This window comes from Equus quagga, chromosome 16, assembly GCF_021613505.1.
Source record: "Equus quagga isolate Etosha38 chromosome 16, UCLA_HA_Equagga_1.0, whole genome shotgun sequence".
In the NCBI taxonomy this organism is placed as follows: domain Eukaryota; kingdom Metazoa; phylum Chordata; class Mammalia; order Perissodactyla; family Equidae; genus Equus; species Equus quagga.
The window spans coordinates 31,082,831-31,108,403 of NC_060282.1; the positions used below are offsets into that span (position 1 = coordinate 31,082,831).

Here is a 25,573-nt window from a genome sequence, read left to right on the forward strand (position 1 = left end):
TCAGTTTTTCCTCCAGATTTTCTCCTTGGCTTGTTCATTATTTTTTCTTCCCCTAGACTCTTTAAATTTAATATTTTTTTCAAAGTTTTCTCTTTGGATTTTTTTGTTTTTGAGGAAGATTAGCCCTGAGCTAACATCTGCTGCCAATCCTCCTCTTTTTGCTGAGGAAGACAGGCCCTGAGCTAACATCTGTGCCCATCTTCCTCTACTTCATATGTGGGACGCCTACCAGAGCATGGCTTGCCAAACGGTGCCCTGTCTGCACCCGGGATCTGAACTGGTGAACCCCGGGCTGCTGAAGCAGAACGTGCAAACTTAACTGCTGCCCCACTGGGCCAGCCCCTCTTTGGATTTTTGCCTCCCTACCCAGGCAATCTCTTCTATTCCTACAGCTTTAATTGTATTCTATGTGTACCTGATAGTTAAATTTTTTATCTCTAGCTTTGGCCTCTGAAGGTGATCCAGTTCCATATTAACACTGATTACTAGCTGTCTCTACCAGGATATTGTCTGTTTTCTAAAATTCTACATTTCCAAAATTATATTCTCTATCTTTCTCCTCCAGACTCTTTTCAGGGTTATATTTTTTGGTAATAGCATTAAGATTTATCCAGTATTCCAAAATAGATACTTTGCATCATCCTTCCCTTTTACCTCTCCCCATTCCCACATTTAACTGGTCAAATCCATTCTGTCCATTTCCATTAACATTGCACTGGTTTAGTTTCATACATACATATGTATATATTTATATATAGAGATGATACACATTATTTGTCGATTTTGTATTTGCAAATTTGCCTACTAAAATATTTGTAACCTCAAAATCAATATTAATGGCACTTTCACAGTCATTCATGGACATGTACAGAGTGGCAAAAAATTGGAATCACCTGATATGCATGTTCCTAGCTGAGGGTGAATGAGGCAATGCTCTGCCTTCTTGTTTCAGATCTTATAGAGAAAGGACACAGTGAACTAGCGTCCTTTTTGCAATCCATTTAGTGCCAGATTTTTCACATTTTTGAACTTTTTTTGTTTGTGATTTCAATGTTCATAATGGTCCCCCAGCATAGTGTTGAAGTGCTGTGTAGTGTTCCCCAGTGCAAGAAGGCTGTGATGTACCTTACAGAGAAAATATGTGTCAAATAACCTTCATTCAGGTTTGAGTTATAGTGGTGTTGCTGTGAGTTTGACGTTAGTGAATCAACAATATATATTAAATAAGGAGTCTTTAAATAGAAATATATAAAACAAGGTTGTATATTGATTGGTTGATAAAATGTGACCACAGGCTTGCAGGAACCTAACCTTGTAATTCTCCTAGGAGCAATAGGTCCGTATTTGCTAATTCAGCATTCATGGCAACTTTATAGAACACAACTACCATGAATAATGAGAATCAACTCTACCATGAATAATGAGAACCAACAATATAATATTGTATATCATATGTAATATAGTCATATATCATATATATATATAGTAACTAACCTCTGGTTTCCCTCCAGTGCACTTTCAGTATTGCCAAAGTAATTATCTTCCTAAGATAGAATTGAATATATTACACCTCCTACTTTAAAAAAATCCTCAATTCATATTGAAGATAAAACTCCTATTCATCACTGTGGAAGTCCATTCACCTATACAATCTGGCTGCAATTTACTTTGCCAATCTAAACCCTCATCTTCCCTCCCTCCCTGCATGTCCCACCCCATTAGCACATTGGTTTATTAGACAACTATGTGCCTTTATATCTTTGTTTTCCGTCTATCAGTTTTGACTTAAATGCATTTTTTTTGCTTCCCTGACAAAATCCTACTCAGCCTTCAATACTAAGCTTATATATCATCTCTTTGAAACTTTTCTTGATAATCACACAACAGCAGTAATTGCTCTTTATATTTATTTCAAGTTTACATTTATCACTCTTGCAGAAGGACTTTTAAACATGGGAATAGAAAGGTGAGAATAAACTCTGTGTTGTTGTCTTGGAATGGGAGGTATATAAAGAACTCATGGTTTTAACTCTGATGCTGAGAAGAACAGGAAGCTATGGCACTCTAGTAGCTTGCGTACACCCAAACCCAGATCTTGATTTTTAAATATAATCTCCACTAAAAGGAATCATGACTGCATGGGGAAAAGGTTCATTCCAGGGCTGGAATGGGAAAAACACAAGATAAGTCTGGAAGTTATGGTTGTACCTAAAAGTGAAAAAGTATTTAAAGAATGTTTGGAACATGTCAAAAGACCACAGAACTCAGCTTAAGATTTTCCCACAAGCCAAAATCTGGGACAAATTGAGAGTGAAAAAAAGTGTACTAACACAGTATAACCTATTGAGCAAAATAAGAATCCATGGGTCCACACTGATATAAATCAATTGATCAGGGAGAAGAGAAAGCTTTCCCTTACAGTAGAATAACAACTAATAAACGTAGAAGAAATAATGTAGTTAGAAAGTCACTGTTTGGCAACTATCAGAGTAGTAATTGATTTGGACAAGAGTCATTGATGGATGACAAAAGTAGTGGGTGAAAGTTTTATGAGAAAGAGAATATTTACATAGTCCCAAAGTGTTTCCCATAAATTATTATTAATGTCAAAAGGAAAAATAGTGACTTTACCATGTAAATTCCTGACAGACAACATCTTAACTAAGTAATGGGTAATGGGACATATGAGCATCATCTTCCTCGTGATATGGTGCCCTGAAAAGGACACAGAATCAGTTTCATAATATTCCCTCCAAAAAAGGCATAGCCTCAAACTTATTGTGAGGAAATATCAGACAAATCCAAATTAAGGAACATTCAACAAAATAGACTGTGTTTTTCAAAAATATCAAAGTCATGGATGACAAAGGAGGACTGAGAAACAGTTCAGATGAAGGAGGACAATGAGGCATGACGACTAAATGTAGTATATGATCCTGGATTCGGTCCTGGTCTGGGGAACAAGTAGCTATAAAGGGCATATTAGACAACTGAGAAAATTTGAATATAGACTGTGAATTAGATAATGATATTGTATCAATGTTGAATTTTCTAATTTTGAGGTTATATAAGTGGACGTTCTTAGGAAGTATATACTATTTTGGAGTAATAGACCATAGTTAAAACTTACTCATCAATGGTTTAGAAAAAATATGTATAGTTGTAGAGACAAAGTGAGTGATAAAATAAATGCAGTAAAATTTAAATACTTGGTGATACTTGGAAAAGAGTATTTGGAAGTTGTTTAGAAATTACATCAAAATAAAAAGTACAAAAATAAAATAACTGCTTTGGGAAACAAAGACAATCTCTTGTTTATTTATTTACTTTTTATTGTTTATCTCTTCCCTGTAGGAATATAGGCTCCATAAGGGCAATGATCTTGTCTTCTGTTTTCACTGCTGTATCCTCAGCACCCACGAAAGTTCAATATGTAGAACTACAATAACTATTTGCTGAGTGAATAAAGGAAAAACATATGAAGACAAATAGAACAGACTTCTATGCCTTTAGTTTTGTTCTCTCCTGAAAACTTAGTAAATTTGAAGTAAAATAATTTTTTCAAAAAGGGGGGAAATCCATAAGGAAAAGAAGAATAAAGACAACAAATGCCTACCCCAACCATCTCTGTTGGCAGAATACTGGAAAACTTTTCTCTGGAAAATCTGACTAACGTAGAGAAAATAATAATAAATTATCTTTTTATTCCTCTCAATAAATGCCTGAGTCAGTTTACTTTTGGTCCATTTTTACCATATGGTAAAGCTCAAGTTGACAAGCATCATCCAAGTGATGAGTTTTTTAAATCAGCTTTTTAATCTCTCACTTTTAAATATAAGCAAAAAGCCAAGAATTATCAAACATCAAGAAAAGCTTCAAAGATGAAAGATAAAGATGGAAATAAACAGAGAAAAGCAACTTGGAATAAACAAGACTATATACATTAAAGAAAACTTTAAAAAGGAAAAAAGAGCTCTTGGAATTTTAAAAAATGAGAAGAGCAATGAAAAACTCATTGGACTTGGAGGATAAAGTTGAGGGAATATTCCAGAAAGTAGAGGAAAAAAGACAAAAAGATGAAAAGTAGGAGAGGAAATATAGAAAAATTAGAGGAGCACTCTAATGTCCAATATTTGAACAATACGTATTCCAAAAGAAGGAGAGAAAATGTAGGGGGGGATCATACACAAACAACTAAAGAACCTTTGCCGAACTGAAGGACATGAATTTGCAAGTTTAAAGGGCTATGAAACGTCCAGCAAAATCAATGAAAAAAGATCCACAATAAAGTACTTTCAGTGAAATTCCAGACCTCCAAGTTTCTGGGATTGGGCTGCAGAAAGGAACAAAAAAACAAATCAGTAATTAGAATGGCTTTGGCCTTCTCAAAAGCAACATTGGAGGGTAAAAGACAACAGAATAATGTCTTCAAAACACTAAAGGAAAATGACTTCAATCTAAAATTTTATACTCAGCCAAACAATCAGTTGTGAGGGTAGAATAGGGACATTTTTAGACATGCAAAGTCTCAAAAAATTTACCCCTATACAAAATTTTTCAAGAAAGTCTTGGATAATATCCTCTACCGCAATGAAGAATTAACTAGGAAGGAGGAAGACATGGGACACAGGAAACAGAAAATCCACCAGAGGTAAGAGGAAAAGAGAGTTCCCAGGAAGATGGTAAAGGGACATCCCAGAGTGACAACTGTGTATCAGGCTCAAAGGGTAACCAGTCCAGCTGAAGCATGCCAGAGCCTTTAAGAGGAGCTTTAAGAAGATGAAACTGATGGTCTCCTTGGTATGAACGAACATATTAAGAGGTGATTAAGATGACCAGAAGAAGGTGTGGGTTGAATTTCTGGTAAGTCACAGGAAACTCTGCAGAAGAGAAAACAAGGTAATTATAATTCCAGAGGAAACAAAAGTTTGCACAGGAAAGTAACAGTAGTCACAGTTTACAACATGACTCAGCTCTGAATAACATTAGTCATAACAATATAAACTACTCAATATTGATCTAAACATATTTGAAAGATGGGGAGATGGTGTGTAGGGAAGAAGCAGGAGGAAGAGGGAATAAGTTCTCATTTTTTATAGTAGAAAATCAATAGATAATACTTATATCAGCCATGGTTCAGTCAGGAGAGCAGAGTCACTGGGTGTTATAGGAGTTACAGATCTTTCACGATTGTGAGAGGGGCTGAGAAAGTGAAGGTCTTGAAGGAGAATTGGAGGATCAGAGGAGTCCCTAACGTGTCTGAGAAGTCAAGCATGCCCAGCCACCACAGTGCAATGGCAAAGGGGGAATCTGTCGAGAGGTCTCTGGAAATCTGTTGCCCCTAAAGCTAGTCATCCAGTGGTGGGCCTGGGGTCTCTGAGTCAGCAGGGCTAACAGTCAGGAAGAAAAGCTGGATGTAGAGCAGAGTGAGTTTCAAGCTGGACCACTGTGCACCTCAGCTTCATCTTACTGCATCTTACTGCAAAAAGACTTTCAGAAGGGCTTGCCTGGTGGCGTAGTTGTTAAGTTTGCATGCTCTGCTTCCGGGGCCTGGGGTTTGCAGGCTGGAATCCCGGGCACAGACCTAGCACCGTTCGTCAAGCCAGGCTGTGGTGGCATCCCACAAATCTCATGTAAATTCCTCTTCTAGCCAGCTCTAACTCAAAATCATTACATAGCAGGGGATTTGAGAAATACAGTTCCCAACTTAGCACAGGTGACAGTACAAACCACAATAGTCCATCTCTTGACAATCTAGCATCCAATATATGCGTCTTTTAACAACATTTAATTTCCAAATAAAGACAAAAGCAAATTTATGTTTCCATAGAACATGGCATACCTATCTACACAAAAACATATTGAGCTTCTTTCCAAAAGAGGTTACACAAAGTCTCATATGTCCCTTTATTCATCTTGGGGTGATATTCATTCTTTTAGCTGAGTCACACTCACTATTTCATATTCTGTAGTTTAAATAAGGAGATACAAGGGTAAGTACAATTTACGCATTTTATTTTAGATAGTAGAGGAATAGGAGATCACAAAATATTGATATTTGATATTCATATCAAATCAAGGAAGAAATACTTATTACCATAGTCTGTGTTTCTGCAACTAGTCATATGATTGTAGCTTGTGTTTAGAACTTACTTTTCCCCTAGAACTGAGATAGATGGGCAGCCTACTAAAGTCATACCTGATTTGTATAACAGAAAAACTGCAGGTCTGACTTACAGAAGTATAGCTGAAGTCACCAAAATAGAGTCACAGTCCCTTACCCAATCTCAGACTTGAGTGAGTTCACAGCCTTAGAGCTCCTTGAATGAAGAGGAGATCAAGTCTCTTGAGTGAGGACCCTCACTGTAAATCTTTCTCCTGGCCTTCCCCAACAGGACCTGGGGCCACTTACTCAGATGACTGTTTTGGGGAAGGAGAAATAACCAGACTTTTGGGGACCACTACTAATTTCTTGACACGCAAAATGTCAAGAGAAGGGGCTTATGAAGACTGGGTAACTAACGGAGTTTGGGCCTGGGTCCATCTCCCAATGGGCCTAGTGAATCCCCAGATTCACACCATGGTTAATTCCTCAGTTCTGGAATGGTTAGAGTAGACTCACTTAGAGCCCCTATGTTGGTTCTCTAACCTGTGTATATATTTTTGTAGTATCATGTGTATAATGTATGTATTATTATTTAAAAACTTTCTGTGTCGTTCCAAAGTTAAAGTGGCTTATAAAGATGAATATAATCCTGCAAAGTAAAATACATTAACAATAAGTGAGAAAACACAGCAGGGAAAGTGAGAGTAGTAACGTAAAATGGAGCAAGACACGAGACCAATATCCAAAGTGCCTGCCTGTCTTGTACACTTGCTGATGGTAAGCCACCAATTTGCTCTTGAACAGTAACACAATTCATTATAATGTAAGTGAAAGACAAGCCAGTTGCTTAGGAGACTCATCTTTATTTTGGATACTCATACTGAAAAAAGTTCTGGGGAGGGTATTTCCTGCTCTTAGGGATTACCTGTAATAGTGTTCATCTCAAGTAACACAGCTAATTGACTGTCCACAAACAGTGAAAAGAAACATTCTCTTCATATTAATGAAAACGAGTGTAATTCTTAAAATAGTTGAGAATCCTTATGTATCTCTTGTTATTAACTGGGTGTAGTGACACTTCCTTCCAGCAACCACATTTACACAAAAAAGAATGGAAATGACACACATTACTTTAGTTCAAAAGAGTTCAGAGCACACAAGATTAAATAAAGGAAATAATTTTAAAAGCTTAGGTCAAATCTTGAGTTTTTTCGTATAAGCTGGTCTGAGTTGGACTTCCTTTGAAGGGAGCCTTCTGGATCTCTTCCATGGGGATGGACAGCAAAATGAGCAATAGGCCTTATCACATCAGTCTACAGAAGGGTTCTCAAGTGGCAGAAGATAGTATTCACATTTGGAGGAGTCAAATATTTACACATTTTTTAAATGTTAAATAAGTGATTATGGTGTGGCTTTTAAAAACAACAAATTAGCCTGGATAAGGACTGGTCAGTGACCTTGTTGAAGATCTTTCATATTAATTAATTTAATTATTTCATACAAAATATAATAAATGAGTATAGTCTATCATATGCAACTAACAAAATGGACATTCAGCTTATATTTAACAGGAAAAAATTGTAGTATCAATCCTGACACAACGGGAAAAATGCCATAATTTGTTCCAAAGTAATTAATAGATAAATTCTAGACTGGAAGAGTGAGTACAACATCAACAAATTTCAACAATGAATAAGAAGATTGTGGGAAACTTTAAATCTGAGAATATATCTGATAACATAAAAGATAAGAGAATTCTAAAGCAATTAGCTAATGAAAATGAGAGTCAGAGCCAAATCTGTGACTATAAATACTTAGGAAAGATTCAGAAAATCTTAAATCGATTGTAATGTAGCCACATTGTATAGTCATAAAATCACTAACATCTTATGGCTTTTAGCATTGAAAAAAATGTATTAGAAAACCCCCAAATGAAAATTTAAAAAGGATGGCATATAGAAGAGCTTTTACAAGTGTGATACAAACACAGAAGCTATACAAGATAAGACTGACAAACTTAACTACATAAAAAATGTTTTCAAATTTTTGGCATAGTAATATACATCAAAAGCAAAGTTAAGAGACAAATGATAAACTTGGAAAAATATTTGCAACTCAAATCACAAAAGAGAATACATATATCGATGGATGTATATTCTACAAAGCAAGAATAAATGACCAAGAACCTAAAAAAAGAGGTGAATGATATCTTTGTAGAGTTCATGGAAAAGGAAGTATAAATAGCTTGACCATATTAAAGACACATAATTTCATTTAAAAGAAGAGAAATAAAAATGAAAACTACTGAGATACCACTTTTTGCCTAGGAATACCAAAGATCAAAACACGTTGACCAGTATATCGGGAGAAGGGCACTGTAATACAGTGTAATTTGGCAGAACCTTGTGGAAGACAATTTTAAGGATACACACACATATATCCAACTGTTTGATCCAACTTTTCTACTTTTACGAACTTATAAAGTAAAGGTAAAATGATCCATGAAAAGATTAATTGAAGCATTGCTTATAACAGAAAAAGAACGAAGACAATCTAAATATTTATCAGTAGGGAGCTGGCTAAACACAACCATACAGTGAAACATGTGATTGTACAAAAAGAAAAGGAAAGCTCTTTATGAACTGATACCGAACGGACTCTAAGATGCACGAAAAAAAACTGAGGTGAAGATTAGTGAGTACAATATTCTACTAGCTGCGTAAGAGTATACATACACATATACACACACGTTTTCTTGATAAGCACAACATATCTCTGGAGTTATACTCAAAATTTGGAAGCTTATACAGGAATAACATTGTCTCTGAGGAGGAGAACTGGAAGGCTGGGGAAAACCTTCTCCTCATATGCTCTTTACTAAGAACTGAATTTTAGCTGTATGAATGAATTACAAGTTGAAAACTAAAGGGCACAAGTTTCCTCCCAACTATAACATCATCTCCCACCCCCGCCCTCAGTTAACCTTTGTGACCACCAGTGAGTGGTATGAAGTCAACCTCATCAGTATGCTTCTCTGTAAACAGACACCAGGCACATGTCTGTTATAAAGCTAGTTTAATGAAACCACCATCTAAACTCAGTTTGAAGAAAAAGTCCATTGGGTCTCCAAGATGGAGAAACTGTGAGCTCTGAGCCTCAACAACAACACATTCAGAGTTTAGAAATGAAAGGAAGCAGAAATATGGGATTAAAGTTAATGATAGTTTAGGATCCACTAGGGTTGTATTTTCTAGTAGCAAGAACATTCCTGGGTTCTTGAAATCAGGAAAAATGTTCAGTGAATGGCAAAAAAAAAAAAAAAAAAAAAAAGGCTGCATTATCAACAAACTAGTCCCTAAGAGATTAAGCATGATATTCTAAGCACCCTAAGAACTAAGTGTGACAGATTTTTGAGGTTCAGTGGTGTCCTTTAAACAGGAGAGACAGACTAGGAGGGAGCAAGAGAAGAAAGGAATTAGGAGTCTTCTTTTCTCCTGGAGCCCGTACTTGTCCTATTAAGAGCATTAACCAATCTTCAACAGAAGCAGTGCTGGTAAAATTCTTTTTTATGAAATGCATCTAGGAGTTCACTAAACTGAAAAGTATTTCAGGTTAAAAAAAAATCCCAACTGTGCAACCCAAATGATTAAAATTGTGGAAAGTAATCTTTGAAGACAGAAGGTTGAAAGTGGTCTGTAAATTTAACTAAGGATGACAGTGGCTAACTCTCATTTTTATACATTGAAAACCCATCAATGTGAGTTTGTCCTAACCCTGGTTATACCCCATAGCAAACTTCTTGATAGAAATAGAAAATTGATTGTAAACCAGAACACGGTAGAGGTGAAAGAGAGCTCGGTCTAATATCCTAAAAATACCAAGGAAACAGAGATGCAGAGAATCGCCCGAAGTGACCCAGGTGGTTAAGAGCAGGGCTAGAGCTACCTGGTCTTGTGCTTAGTTTTGCCTTGAAATATCTTAAACGACACTGATGTCTTTTAATGGGTCTCAATGCTGTACAGGAAGGCAGAGGGCTTATTTAGAGAAGACTTTATACCGCCATGGATTTAACTCCTTTAGAAGTGCAATCAATTTGGTGTGTACATGTGCGAATGTATGGGAGAAGTGGTATTTATGACAATGCAGGAATAGTCACCGGAATATCAAGCCATCATGCCAAATGCTGGGCCACTCTCTAAGCTGAAATGTTTCCAATTGCTTCCAAATTCTATGATAAAAATCTGAGACTCCAAAAGCCAAGAAACAGATCCACTCTTTCTGCAGTGTGTTTTGTCAGCTCTATTTGTGCCCTGTAGGCCAGTCTCAGGGCCGGAATTTTCTTACCTAAGAAATAGGACCAGTGACGCCAGCTCAGATTTACTTGGGTATTCTCAGGCATGCACAAAGTGGATAGCAGTGAAATTCTCAGCACATAAATATTGCTATATAATAGGGATGTCCATAAAAACAGTTGTGGATAGGTAATAATGGAATAATTAATAAACATGACTATTCTAGTATTCTTATTGTTTCTATATGATTGTCTCAAGTCTCCAAATTTCTGAACATCTTCTGAGACTGAAGGTATAGAAAAGGTTATTTAAATGGTACAAAATGATAGCATACTAATATGGACCTGTGGTCATATCTACAAACATATCTGCCATGGTTAGCAGTATAAATTCTTATCTTTTGCCTAAGGAGTAAACACATCCGTTCCCACAATAATGACTATAGAACAGAAGCTTTCACCAGAATGAAATCAGGTAGTGTCAAGTGTATTTAATGTAACACTTCGTTAAACTGAGCATTCCCCAAACACAAGGCACCTAAAAGTTTAATTCAGGAGACTTTGAGGATGGGGGAGGGAGGAGGATTATGAGTTAGAAATAAGTTCACTTTCCACTGAAGTTTCTTTAAAGAAGTAAGGTCCCAATTTCTCGAGTACTCCAAGCAAGGTATCACAGGCTTCTGTAACTGTTCCTGGAAGAGAAACAAAATCAAAATATAACACTTCTGAGGATGAGCAAAAGCTACTGGAAACACTTCTTTCACTCCCTAAACTGAGGGCACGTTTTAATTTCAGCCCGGATTACAGATCTTCCTATAAAATAAAGCCAAGACATAAATTAAAAAGTGGGAGAGGTACGGCATCTTTCCGGATGCAGCTCAAGTTTAAACTCTGCTTGTCAGAAACAACAGTCCGGCCAGGAGCAGGAGAAGGAAGGTCTGGAAGAAGCTGTCAGTCAGTCAGATCCTCTTGAAGGAAGGTCGGCGCGGTGCTGAGGTTGGAACCGACCCAGGAGCCCCCGAGAGGACGCCTTGAAGGCGAAGACAGCACGGCCCCCTAGACCAGCGCGGGAAGGGAGAGCCCCCATCCCAGCTATTCTTTAGTTTAGCCACCCACTCCTGCAAAGGCCAGAGGGGATTCGCCTGGGGTTAGGCTAGCTGGAGGCTTCAGCGCTCTTTAGGACCTTAGGGAAACCTAGGAGTTTCTGGCTTTAGGACCCAGGAACTCCGAGGCAGACTTGACTTAGATGCCTTGGACCACAGCACCACCTACTTATAGAAGCATCCCGAGCCTCAGCCCGGCTGCATCTCCATCGGAAAGTGTGCTCGCCACATCCCTTCGGCCTGCCGGGAGCGTTCTGTCTCCCACCGCTTGGAAAGGGAGTAACCTTAGCTTTGAAGTGGCTGTGGAGAGCTCGGGACTGCGCACAATTGGATAGGGACTCAGAGAGCGAGAGCGGGCGTGCCCCTCGCACGAGGATCACACTCACCGGCGGGGACGCAGCATCCTAGAGGCTGCGGACGCGCCCGCTCCGCTCCTGCTAGGAGCAGCCAGTCCACAGGACCTTCCGCGCGCTGCAACCCCGAGGCGGCTGCCGGAATTCCGGAGGTGCCAGGCGCTCCGGCGGTTCTCGGCAAACTTTTCCCCAGCCCACGTGTCAGCGAGGCGGCTCGCTTCCCGAGCCCGGGATGGAGCGCCGCGCCTAGGCGCGGCACCGCCGGAGACGTAAGTGCTCACGGTAGGGGACCCGCGCCCGGCCACCGCGGCCACGGTGCTTGGGTACACCGCCGTGGGACCAAAGGGCCGAAGAGCGCTCCTTTAACCCTGCGCCTTTGGTGCCTTTGGAACTCTTTCCTTTCCCCGGAGCGCCCGCACTGACGCCGTTTTCCCGGGGTAGGAGCCTATAGCTCGGCAGAGGTTGCTAATTCACTGATTGTAATCACCTTGCTCTCCAAATAGCCGGCAGCTGCGCGCTCTGGGTTAAGCTGCTCCGCGGCTCGTGCCAGGCAGTGGGTTCGCTTCCCCGCCTCCCTCCCCTTCTTAAGTTGGGACGCGTGAAGAAGCAGCTGCCTCCCCGGGACTCTCTCTGTCCCTCCACTCACCCTGTCTCTCTTTCTTGTTTGTCTCTCAGGTTCAAGGCGGAGAGATGCTGATAGGGTCAAACTGACCAGTGCAGCCCCTGAACTAGTGGCGTCTCTCCGTCTGCATTTTCCGCAGCACCGCTGTTGGCGCCGGCTCCTCGCATGAGCCCTCCAGTTCCCCGACTTTGAGAGGCGTCTCTCCCCTGCCCGACCGCCCAGATGCAGTTTCGCCTCTTCTCTTTTGCCCTCATTATCCTGAACTGTATGGATTACAGCCACTGCCAAGGCAACCGATGGAGACGCAACAAGCGAGGTGGGTCCTACTCTGCCGGAGGTGCGTGGGGTCAGAGGGGCGGGTCGCGGCTCTCACTCACGCCCGGGCTCGCGGGGCTCAGATGGGCAGGACCTTGCCCTCCACCCTCGCTTTTGCGCGCCACCGCTTCCCACTTTCTGGGCCCAGGAGCACTGCAGAACGCTCTGTCTTTTCTGTCCTCAGAAGGCGCGGCAAGTCGGAGCTAGACGCACGGAGAGCCGAGTGAGCCGGGCGTCTGGCGGGCGCTCTGAGCTAAGTGGTAGAGTCGGTACCCACGTTTGTTGCCGCGCTTCTACTCCTGAACTCGTCTCTCTTTCGGTCTCATTTCTTATCTGGCATCCATTTTTCTTGTTCTCCGTCTTTCTGTCTTTTTTGTTCTCTTAATCGCTTCGCCTGAAGCTCATCTGGCTGTATCTTCCCCACCCACGTGCTCCCCAAATCCTGACCTCAGATCGCTTTGGACGCAACCTAGCAGCGCGCGCGCGCACTGTGTGAGTGTGCGCGCGCGCGAGAGGGAACGAGCTAGCTGGGAAAGGGTATCAAGTCGAGGTGGAGGACTTGCATTTCTAGGAAAGGGCAACACTGATCCATTTTTCTGGAACTTAAGACTAAATGGGATGACTTGCTGAACTTTCTACATTGAGCAGTAACTCGTGTGCAGCGTTTCTGGGGAGCGCTCGCCTGCAGAGTGATGTTTTGGGGACAGACCAGAGTTTGCCTTCTCCATTTACTTCCCTCAAAAGCAGCTGTTTCTGAGAGAGGTTTGTGTTCTTAATGAAATTCACTTGCGGCTTCTTAACCGCTCCCGCCCTCTGCATCGCTTGCGCACTGCGGGAAAGGCGAGGGGAAGCCTCCAGAAAGGTTTCAGAGAGCTGGCTTTCCTGCAGATTTAGTGTGCGCCTGTGCGTATTTCTGTCTGAGTCCTGCTGTGGCAGCTAATCCAACTGCATTTTAGGGGAAAAGCTGTTAAACACAATTAAGTCTTCTGGGGGATAAACACAACCTCCAACACACACGTACCCACCCCTGCTTTACTGCGCCGGGAAAGTGCACAGCAGTCCCCGAGAGCTATGTCGTCTTCTAGAAATCTGGAGTTTCGCGCAGTTAAGCGTTCATCTTGAGGTTAACACATCTTGATTTTTCTGGGATATAAATGCCTCACACCACCTGTGATGTGACTTGTTTATAATTCATTTTGTGGAATCTCCAGGTCCTGCGCCCAGATTTTGGAGAGAGCCTTTCGAGCCCTAATTTTTCATAGGTTTTTAGGACATCGTTAAACTGTTTTCACCTATGGGCAGGGCTGGGGGTTGGCGGGCCCACGGGCTGCACTAGAGATAACTGGTCGTGTGCGACTTCAGGAGCCCTGCTAGGCACCTGTGGCTTATAAGTAGGATACCCCTTTCTCTCACTCTTTCATTTCTGACATTTGGAAAATGCTTACTTTCAGAGGTTATTCCGCATAAAAATACTAGGGAGAAATTTCTTCCCAGAGGCCATGAAAGATCGATATTGGTATTAGTCTTGGAAAAGTCTCCTTCCGTCTCCTCCTTCACCTCCCATCCCCACTGGCTCCTTTCTCCACCCCAGTATTTTCTTTCCAGGTATTCTGTAGGACTGGCAACTTTTGAGTACACTGTGGTCAAAAGTGTTTGGAGAGGCTTTCCTCCCCCTTATAAGCAGAAGTTGCAATTTAGTTAGTTGAAAAAACTAAAGTGCTTCAGGTTTTGCATAATATAGAAATATCCAAAACCCTTTGCCCAGTTCTTGTTTATTAGATGACTTACTAATTCAGTGATGTCTTTCTGATCAACACTGCCTGTCCCATTGTGGTTGGGGAAGAATCAAGCATATTGTTTTAGTAGAACTTAACGCGGAGATGCTATTTGGTCGAGAATGACGTTACAGCACTCCTGCGGCCAGAAGCGATACTGCATGCTTTCTCCGCAATGCCAACTCTCAATGCCATCTCTGCCTGTGCTTTCTTAGGTATCTATTTATTTTCAAAGCTGCTTTAGCAAAATCTCATAGCAATTACCCTCCACATCCCCAAGTGCTGACATTTAGAAACCCAGTTCCAAAGTGCGCAATTTTTTCCAAACCAACCTTTGAATTTAATAAAATTCAAATGCTTTCAAGTACTTGTAAATTGGTAAGGTTGTAAAGAAAAAGATAATTCTATCAAAGTGAGGGTATTTCCCCCCTTTCTTAACAGATGTCCCTTCCAAAATCCCAGGTTTCTGGCTAAAATAACCGCGGTCCTTAAAAGTGACCACACTATCTGTGCCAACAAAGGGTGTACTGTGTTTTTAATTAAAAGTGGAACTACTTAAAGGGCTGGCTAGACAGTGTAGGGTGATAGTAGCTTTTCTGCTTTGCAAGGAAGCTTAAGGATTGCATTGTGAGTATTGAAATGAATAGAGATCTAACTCAGGTTGTGTGAATTGTCCCTCTTCACAAACTTAAGCTGGTTTTAATTGATCTCATGTCCACTGATTGATCCTACACCAATTGTTGCGCATACCAAACAATTGGCTTTCCCAAAGGAGATTGATTTAAATTAGTTCCTTGGTGAATGCTTGACTACTAGCCAAATCATGTCAGCAGTGACAGTTGACAGGCTTAGAGCCTATTGTGGTACCAACATTTCCCCTTTCCCCTTTGTTTTGGGTAGTGGCAGTTAAATATTACTTTCTAGGAAGAAAAGTGATTAGTGCCTTAAAAAAAGGTGTTGTGGCTTAGAAGCGCAGTCATTTTTTTGGCTTTGTGTTACCGTGTAGGCAGCAGTGATACCAGGATTGGTTAGGCTAATGCCTGGGATCTGATTCTTTTTCTTTTTTTCATATTCCATCTGCAAATAATCAAACCTTCACTGTGGCGCATTCTCAGAACTCCTTTGGCATTATGTTTAGTCTGCTCTATGATCTCAGATGCTCTATAATATCATTTTCTTAATGAAATAAAATTCTTGGCAGAAATCAGATAATTTAGTCTGTTAAAATCAATTGCATCCAGTCTGGAATAAAGACCAAATATATCATTTAACTCTATGTTTTATTTCAAAATATAGCCAGAGGATTGAGAGAATAGAATGTCGACCTTGCCTACTTTTGGACAAAACTTTGTATGGGGGGACCATCGTAAACAACACCTACTGCCGTTTCTTCCCATTATTTAGAAAACAAAATCATAGGACAAAAATGTATTTCATAATGACTAATAGAGCCTGGCAGCAATAATTTTTAATTAGTTAGGCACACACACAACACTGAGAATGAATGTCTTGTAGAGGAGAGACATGCCGAGGTTTTGAAAGGCTAATTGACAGCTCACATTTTGTCTGCTTGCTAACAGTCCCAGCTCATTTGGCCCCTTCACCTGCTCTTCTCCTTCAAAAGCATAGTCATTGTTAGCTACTTTTAACCCTACTGCCTGTATCTGTCTCGGGACCTCTTGTGATTTATTGTATGGTAAACTGGGTTATGTGGTTCATTTTAGTTTTTGGAATGGTTGTAAGCCACATTTCAGGCTGAATAACTGAAAGGTGGATAGACAAATCATAACTTTATTATGGTCTTCTGGGATTTCTTGAGCTTGGTATGTAGTGACTTAGTTTTATGTCTCGTTCTTTCTGTTTATATGCCCAGTCACATTTTAACCAGGCATTTATGAAACTTTCTTGATAAAACTCTTTAGAAGCAGCAAGGCTCCCAGACGTGTAATTGGTGTTTCTGGTGGTCTGATGGCAGGGGCATAGTATGACAAGTGTTTCCTGCTGCAGCCTTTTCCATACTGTAGTCTCAGCTTCTCCTTCCTCCATAACGTCTCATTTTCTTAAGATTAGATTTGGCTTCTTCCAAGAAACTGAAGTGTGTATCGTAAATGGTGTGGTGTATTTCTGGCAACTGAGGTTGGTAAAAAATATTTTCTCTTAAACCTTATAGGGCTAAATTAATTTGTATTTCTAAAGATTTAATGAAGAAATTTAGAGATATTTGGTGTCACAAGTACTTATTTCTCACAGTATTCATCCGAAATACAAAATGGCACTTGGAATGTATTAACCTGTGCTTAAATGAAAAAGCTTCAAAATACATTTTGTTTACTTGCTTTTTTAAGTTCCAGAGTATTTCAGAAAAGCTCACATGATGGTTAACTTTACAGCGTAAATATGTTCTTTTTTTCCCTTTTGTTCTCTCTCTTTTAATGGGCTGCTTTTCTCACAGAATACTTGAGTTTTTCTGGCCAATATCTTACCAGTGCACGGAGATCAGAAAGTTGCCGTGCCCCAACCAACAGCTGAAATTTGGAAGTGATTCAGAATAGGTGATGTTCCCCCAGGCCTCCATTTAATTCTGGCTTCCTTTATCAGCTTATGAATCCAGCTTGAGTAGAATCCAGTAGTTGCAGAAATCACAAGTTGGAAATGACACTTCTAGTTCTTAATGCAAAATGACCTCTTGATTTATTCAGAGACTGTAACTGGCCAGTTTATGGATTATCTAGGCTACTTTTTACTACTTTCCTTCCACTGACTGCCTTTTAAACCACTTTTTTCCCTCCTGGAAATAAACACTCCTCCAAAGTCCAAGAACTAGATGACAACTCATTTGATATAACACTTGATAACCACTCTGCTACAAGGTGGTAGTAAGCTCTGGGATGAAAATAAAGCTTTAAATTTCCTATTTTTTTCCCAGAATGTCATGATGGTTATTATTCTTTCGCATTATCTGCAGCAATCGAGGATTGACCATTAGGTAGATACAGTGTTGCATGTCGATATTCATAAATTGTCATAATTTTAACTGAAATAAATATGGAAGATACTAACTAGAACTAAAGTGCATATATAATAGATACAATTATATAAGATAGGGAAGGTATATATACATAGATTTATATATGTGTGTGTATATAGATGTGTGGGTGTATGTGGAGAGGAGGTGGGGATGGTATGATTATGGAGAGTTGGGTTTTTGTAACTAAAAAGGATTTTCCTTCATCTTTCCCGGTTCTCCTTTTCATCTTTCTCTCAGGGTGACTGAACAGGACAGGGGACAGTTAAGAGGGTGAGAAGGAGGAGGAGGAAGAGAAGGAATGAGTAACGATAGAGTGTTTTCATTCTTTCCAAGGCCCACTCTCCACCTGTTGTTCTCTAGGATCTTTCTGTATTGGCCACCCTCTTTTCAAGCATTCTGTTGTCCTCCTCTTAAAATTTGTAATTTCCTTTTTCCTCACATTTCCGTCTAATCTCTACTTTTTCTTCACTTCTACCCTTCCCTTCTTCTGTTGCTTAGTACTCCTGTTTCATTCACTCTTCAGTCTGTTATAATCTGGCTTCTACAGCCGCCATTTTACGAAAGGATTTTCTTAGTGGTCATCTGTACTCAATCTTCTTATCACTGCTGACTTCACCAACATGATTACAGCCCTCTGTCACTCGTTCCTCTGGAGATACCAGTCTTTCCAAAGGAAGTCTCGTCCTTTGGCTAGTGACACCACACTCTAGTTTTGCCCATAATGTGCCAATTTCTCTTCCTTGGTCCCCTCACTCGGAGTAGATGTACACTAGCATTTCTTTGCCTTTTTCCCTCTGGCAAATTTTCCCCACCCCTATATCTTCAACTGTTATTTCCACATGAAGGCATTCATCTCTAGCCCCCATTCTTTTTCTTTTTTGAGCTTCAGATTATGTTACTCTCTGATTTCCCAACTGCTGCCATATGGATAGATATTCCATGCACCCTCATATATGGATATTCCATTCCGTGCACACTCAAACTTGACAGCTCATTTCCTCTTCTATGCCTTCTCCCAAATGTGTTTCTCTACTTGTGCTCCTTACTTCTGTTCATGGGGTTTCTGTGTGTCAAGACGGTAAGCCTGACTGTAGTCTTTCACTTTTCTATTGCCTCTTTTATTGATTCAGTCAGTCTTGGTGAGTCTACCTCAGAAATGTTGATATCCACCCCATCCTTTCCATTCCCCAAGGTATTTCCCACCTCAGATCCTTAGTGATGCCTCATCCCTCGGCATCCACCTCTTCCTCGCTCCATCCTTTACAATGCTGCTGCGTTGAATTTTTCTCAACCACAGATCTGATCATGTTACTTCTCTACTAATAAGCCTCAAACCTCTCAGGTCTCCATATTGACTGCAGAATAAACACAAGCCATTTTTACGGGTTCCCCACCATCTGACCACAGTCTGTTTCCAACCTTCCACCACTCTGAAAGTGATATATGCTTAAACTCTACCAGATTACTTCGTTTCCAAGAAAATCATGTTTTTGTGTTGTCGAGCATGTGGTGGTACCCAGCTAAAATGTCACTGCCTCTATGAAGCCTTCCTGAAATTTTCCACCTTTTTTCTAAAGCATGGTTTTCTCAGCTTTATGTGCTACTCTTAAAGAACCCTTATTTTCCCCTTTACTCTGGTTACTTTGCCACATGTCTCATCATTACTATATTTTAATCTTCTCTAGGGCCGAACTTTGGTGTATTCATCTTAATACTCCCCAAACCAGGTCTAATAGAGAGCTTCCTCCACAAGTTGTGGCTGAACAAAAAGTCATTGACTGTGAGATTTTGTTGTTTGTCCTTAATGTAATTTTGGTAACTTAGAAATGTTTCTTTCTTTCTTTCTTTTTTTTTTTAAATTGGAAGTTCTTTGCACATAGTTGAAGTCTGAATGAATGATCAGATATAAGTGTAGTCTCAATATTTACTCTTCTTCTTTAGAGTTTAAAGACAAACAAAAAACACTGAGGTATAAAAGCATCCCCAGCCCCATCTTCATTCTGAAGTTTCTTCTGATAATCTTCAGAATTTCGGAGTCCACGAGTGCCTGCTTGTGTGGCCATATCCCTGTTTATTATTTGAGTCATAGAGTATCCCAAATGGCAGGTAAGTTTGGGGTAGGGTAGGGGAAACTCGGTGGAGGGGGAGGTAACCTGTATTTTAAAAACATGCCTTCCAGAGAAGGGGTCAATAAGGGATTTCCATCCCAAAACACTTTGCCCCTATGAATAGTCATTTAGAGGAAAACAGAGTGGTGTTTACCTTCTTAAAAGGCAATCATATTAATACCAGATAAATTAGTGCAGGAAAACAATCTACGTTCTTATGTTTATGACTTTAGTGTAATATAGTTATGTAGACATACCTATGAGAGACACAGACGTGTGTGTGTGTATTTTAGAACAAGTTCTTCTGTAGGGGTGAATAGACGACAGAGTTTTTTGTATAGTGCATTCCAGGAGAGCACGTGCTATCTTCACTACCCTTTGAAGGAGGTGAGACTGGTTTGACTTATAAAGAAGGTGAGCTGCTTCCTGAAATGTATGATTTTAAAAACCAACAGTTAAGTGGAAAAAAGCTAGAACTAGAATCCAACCCTCCTGAATTCACTGGCTTTTCCTGTACCCAGTACACTTACAACATAAATATTCATTTAAAAAAAGAAATCACCTTTGAACCCATTCAAAAGTTCTTTGAACCACAGACGTTTATTGAGCCTGAGAACTTCCTACAACTAATAATTATGCTAATGAAGTAAGTATTAAGTAACTCAAGGCTGAGTGGGTGGAGTAACAGAGATGTAGGACTGTAAACGTGATCTGGTAAAAATTTGCATGCTTGTACTGCTAAATTTTATGATCATTGTTATTTTTTGTCATTATTCTTGTATATTAATTATAGGAACCTCTTTTATTTCTGGCACTCCAGTAGCCAGAACAAATATGTGTGTCTGTGGGGGTGTGCTCATGCATGTGTGTGTGTCAACATATGTGTTTGTATGTGTGTGTATTATGTATTTTATGTATACACACATAGTACCATCGTAACACAATCAGCTCTTCTCTAACCCCAATTGGTTACTCTACTAAATATTATTTATCACTTATTATTTACTCTTAAACCATAGAGAAACTAATTATAGGTAGCTTTCCTCCTTATCTAGTTGCTTGGGGAAAGCCTTTACAATTTATTTAAAACCTTTCAATTTTCATCACCTGCTGAAGGATATTAAGAGCACTTATAAAACAGTTTAACTTGCTTAGCACATTTCTTTTGAGCAGGGTTTCTTGGAGTCTGGAGATGGGGTCAGGGTTTTTGTGAGTCCCCTGAGGTTAGAATTAAAACCTTTTCTGTTTCTTTTCAAGGTGTAGAGAGAGCATCTAGAGCTTTCACTGAAGTCTTGAAGTGGCCATGGTTCATCTTTCCTTTAGCAGGCTAAGAAGCATTGGTTAAAGAAATAGGAGGTAGACCTTAATTAGCATGATGTCAAATGGCTGCTTCAAATTGATGTAAACATTTGTTTTCCAGAAGTTTATTTTCCGTGTGTGCGTTTCCAGCCATATGCTGTGCATATACTTAGCAATATAAGGACACACTGGAAACACTATCAAGATTTATTTCAGTAAATAATTACTTGGCTAATAATCCCTTACTCAAAGACAATAGTTGTTAAATTCTCCGTCCCCCTAAAAAATTTATAAAAGTACAAAATACACAAAATAAGCCGTTTTGTTAAAACTCCCTTCTCACATGGTCTAATTTTTATCTCATTAACAAAACAGTATGACAGAGTTTTTAAAAATCACTGTTGGAATTTTCCAGCTGATGACATGGTGCTGGCATTGATGTGACTTGTATGTATCATGCTGCTGGTTCACAGACTGGGCAGAACCAGGCTGAGCACTCTTCAGTTCTGGCCAAGTGGGCTTCGGCTAGATCCTTGCTACACATTTTAAAATTTTTCTCCCAGGATGGCCTTAGTCTCTCTCACTTATTGCTGAGTACAACTTGCCAACCAGCCACTTGGCAATTAAAACGCGCAGACCAATAGAGGGCACACTCTGCATTCTTTTCCTTGTGCTTTGTCTTCTGAAGTTCTGTGGGATTTGTGCTTACTTTGCTTTGCCCCTTTGGTTCAGGTGGCAACCTGCTCTGCTCTCTCCAGTAAGATTGATGCTGTGATCATCTTGATGTCCTCACAGGGGGAGGGAAAAAGGAACGGATAAAGAGAGTTTTCAGTCTTACTCAGCACTTCTGGTTTTGGTCCCTAAATTCCTTTTGATAAGACCTTCTCACCAAAAGGCAAACTTAACCAAACTCACAGTTTTAATATCTGTGAGGCAGATATTAAAGCTAGAGTTTGCATTAACCTGAAGGTGGAGTCCAGCTTCTACAGAGACTTTGGAAAACATTAGGTTTTTTTTTTTTTTTTAAAAAAAGAATGTTTTCCACAAAGTAGTTGCCTAAAAATTCAAGCAACTAGTAAAGTTCGGAGTTGCCCAAATGACTCCAAATTAATATTTCCCAATTAATTGTTTGCCACATTCTTTAATCTTTATGGGGAGACCCATCTCTTTCAATGCATCTCTCACATTGTACCCCTTTGAGAATGGTAAAAATCGTCTGATCTTATTTTGAAAATCCAAAGGTTAATTTTTTCAAGAAGCTTCTCTTTCTGGGGCCAGCTCCATGGCCGAGTGATTAAGGTTCTGTGCACTAACTGTGGTGGCCCAATTCATGGGTTCAAATCCCAGGCGTGGACCTACTCCACTCTCAGCCGTGCTGTGGAGGCAACCCACATACAAAGTGGAGGAAGATTGGCACAGATGTTAGCTCAGGGCTAATCTTCCTAAAGAGGGCAAAAAAAATTAGCTCAGGGTAAGTCTTCCTTACCTAAAAAAAAAAATGAAAAAAAAAATTCTCTTTCCCCTTCATGTAATAAAGTCTGACATAAAATTTAAAAATTCTCTGGCCACTCCTTGTTCACCTTACATTCTGTGTTTTAATGACCCTTTCTTGTAGCTGGCTTTTTAATGTTGAGGGATTTATGCTATATCATCATTAACCTGCATATTTAGTTTATCACACTGCTCTTGTCTTCTTTTTTTAAGACCAGGTTGCAATTTAGTTGAGTCATAGTGGGGTGTATATTCCTGTGACCAAGTGACATATTCTGTGCCCATCACATCCCCCCAAAAATAGCCCTTTGGTGTAACTGTGGTATTTGTTCTCAGCTCCTCCACTGCCAGTGAGCTTTAAGGACTCTGCATTGAATGAGAAACCCTTGTCAGCCCAGTAGATTGAGAAGAATTGCACTTGGGGCTCCCAGGTTACCATCCCTAGATATCAATTAAATTAAGGCAGTCCTGGTCTTTGACTTGTCATGTCCTCTGGGCAGTTCTTGTAGGTGGAAGAATACTTTGTTAAAATTAATACTAATTTTTGACACTTGCTTCTGATGATGTTTTAGAGGTTCACTCTCTTTGGAAGCGTGTGTTTGTATGTGTGTCTAAGGATCGGGTTTATAGGGGAATTTTGAGGGACTCTTGGGTGTTAGTTCTGCGCTTTTCTGAGTAGATATGAGGAAGTGGAAGAGAACAGCTGTACGTTGGGTTATTGGAGTGAGCAAACTAGCTTAAAATTTTCTAGTTGTCCAGGGATCTAGACATCTGTCTCGTGCCTTGAGAGAAATCAGGGCTGTCCTACCCATAGCATTCCTTCTACTGGTGGAAGAAACTTTGTGCGCACCCTGCTTCCACCAGCTGAGTATACTAGAGAAATTTTGTTAGGGTCAGGAGACTAAGTAATTTGAAAAACCAAATGTTGTTTGATAGTGGACAGCGGTGGTTCCCAGAAGCACGATTAGTGGGTTGAGGTTAGTTTGTTGTGGAGTTAGGGAAGCCATTCACACCACTCCTGGTAGTCATAAGTCGTGCAGTGGCTGATATGATTCTTGACTGAATCCTGTCAGTTATGAAAGATTTTTTTGTCCCTCCTTTAAAGAATACTGTCCTGAAAATTGATCTAGGGCTTGGAAGTTGTCCCTTGGAACTTGATTGTCCAAAATTATGAATTTGGTGCAATTTGTTTCCTTATACTGAAGCTGCTATGAGTGACCTCAACATAATTTTGATTTGGAAGTGACTTAAGTGAATAATAACGGTTCTAAAGGTTTTGACAAGCTTCAAGTAGTTATCTTTGTGGTGAATTCCAAGAGAAAAGTTTGAAGAAATGAGAGAGGCTGGACCTAGAAAGGAGAAGAGCAGGAACAAAATTACTTGTTTCTAAGACTTGAGGCCTGTTACATGGGAGAAGGATGTGATTTATTCTAGCTTTTGGATTGAGGCAAAATGAAGGAAGTTCAGAGGGAGCAGGATTACAGCTTATATTTCGGAAACTATCCGTTAATGAAAGAGACCCTTTCTTGAAGCCCTGAATGTTTGGAAATTACCTTTTTCCAACAGCGGAAAGTATCTCTTAAGAGTATTGTAAAGCCAGTGACTGTTTTGAGTCTAGAGGGACCTCTGAGGACCATTCACAGTGTAAGAGCCACAAAGAGCACATCTGTAATGCATCTGGCATCTAATAGATATTTAAATAGAAATTTTTATTGATAACTATTCATAATCAAATAAGACTCTTGCTTTCCTAAATAGAGGACTACAAAAATTGTTTTAGATTCTTCATCATGTGCCTCTGAGTCATCATTCTAAACTTCACTAAGAAATAATTCCATAGATATTGAAGCCTACTCTGAATTCCTAAAAGAGGAAGAAGACATTTCTCAATTCTTACATGGCCATGATGTCAATTTCTAGAACATTTTATTGTAAGAAAATCTGAGATTTCAATATAACTGTAAACACCATGGGTTATGCCATATGGATATTTTGCTTTCTTTAAGGGGGTTAGTAGGCTGTAAGATAAGTCTTTGAAAAAAATTCATTAATAATAATTTGCACTTATGAAGGCATAATAGGCTTAAGTCCTTCTGTACAAGACAGAGAAATGTAGGTATGTCATCTTACTTGAATTACTTTTGACAGAGAGTGGTTAGTAATGGACTAATGCCCATTTTAAGGGAAGCCTCTGATGTAGTAAAGGACTCCCTTTTCAGTCTTGTTTGAGGCAATATTTTGTTGATGATTTGCTTGAAGACAGATGGCACGCCAACCACACTTTTGCATAATGTGAAGTCGAATAGGACATTTAAAATGTTGGTTGACTGGTTACAAAAATATTTCAATAGCTGGGAATGACCGGATGAATTTACGAAGATCTAAACAGTAAAAATGTAGTTCAGCTCTTAAGATCAAAGAAACAATTAGGGAAGAATAGGATGTTGGAGACAATGGGGTTTTTACTGATTTTTGACTCACTCTGAGATTACGATGTGATATACTTGCAAAAAAGAAATTGGCTGTGTCAAGAGAAATATTTACCTAGATTCAGGAATGAGGCAGATAGGGGCTGGCCCCGTGGCCGAGTGGTTAAGTTTGCATTCTCCACTTCGGCGGTCTGGGGTTTGCCAGTTCGGATCCTAGGTGCGGACCTACACACCACCCATCAAGCCATGCTGTGGTGGCATCCCACGTAGATGAACTGGAATGGCTTGTGACTAGGATATACAACTATGTACTGGGGCTTTGAGGAGGAAAAAAAATACATAAGATTGGCGACAGATATTAGCTCAGGGCCAATCTTCCTCACCAAAAAAAAACAAAAAAAAACAAAAACCAAAAGAGGCAGTGAAAGTCCCCAGCAGTGTTCTGTTCTAGATGTCATTACTTTCAGAAGGGCATTGGCAGCATAAGTTGTAATACTGTATTGATTTCCTAGGGCTACTATAATGAAGTACCAATAACTTGGTGGGTTAAAACAACAAAAATTAATTTTATTACAGTTCTGGAGGCTATAAGTCCAAAATCAAGGTGTCAGCTGGTCCATGCTCCCTCTGAGACTGTAGGGGAGGATCCTCAT

General features: G+C 39.9%; 1 protein-coding gene across 1 annotated transcript in view; it reads left to right on the plus strand.

Annotated features, from left to right (window-relative positions):
- The first annotated feature begins 11,859 nt into the window (after window positions 1–11,859).
- RSPO2 (R-spondin 2) overlaps window positions 11,860–25,573 on the plus strand; it is a 146,417-nt gene continuing 132,703 nt past the window's right edge. Inside the window, exons 1-2 of the mRNA XM_046642659.1 lie at window positions 11,860–12,122; window positions 12,529–12,791. Of these exons, the coding sequence (XP_046498615.1) occupies window positions 12,698–12,791 (94 nt within the window). The 5' untranslated portion in view covers window positions 11,860–12,122; window positions 12,529–12,697. The remainder of the gene's footprint in view (window positions 12,123–12,528; window positions 12,792–25,573) is intronic.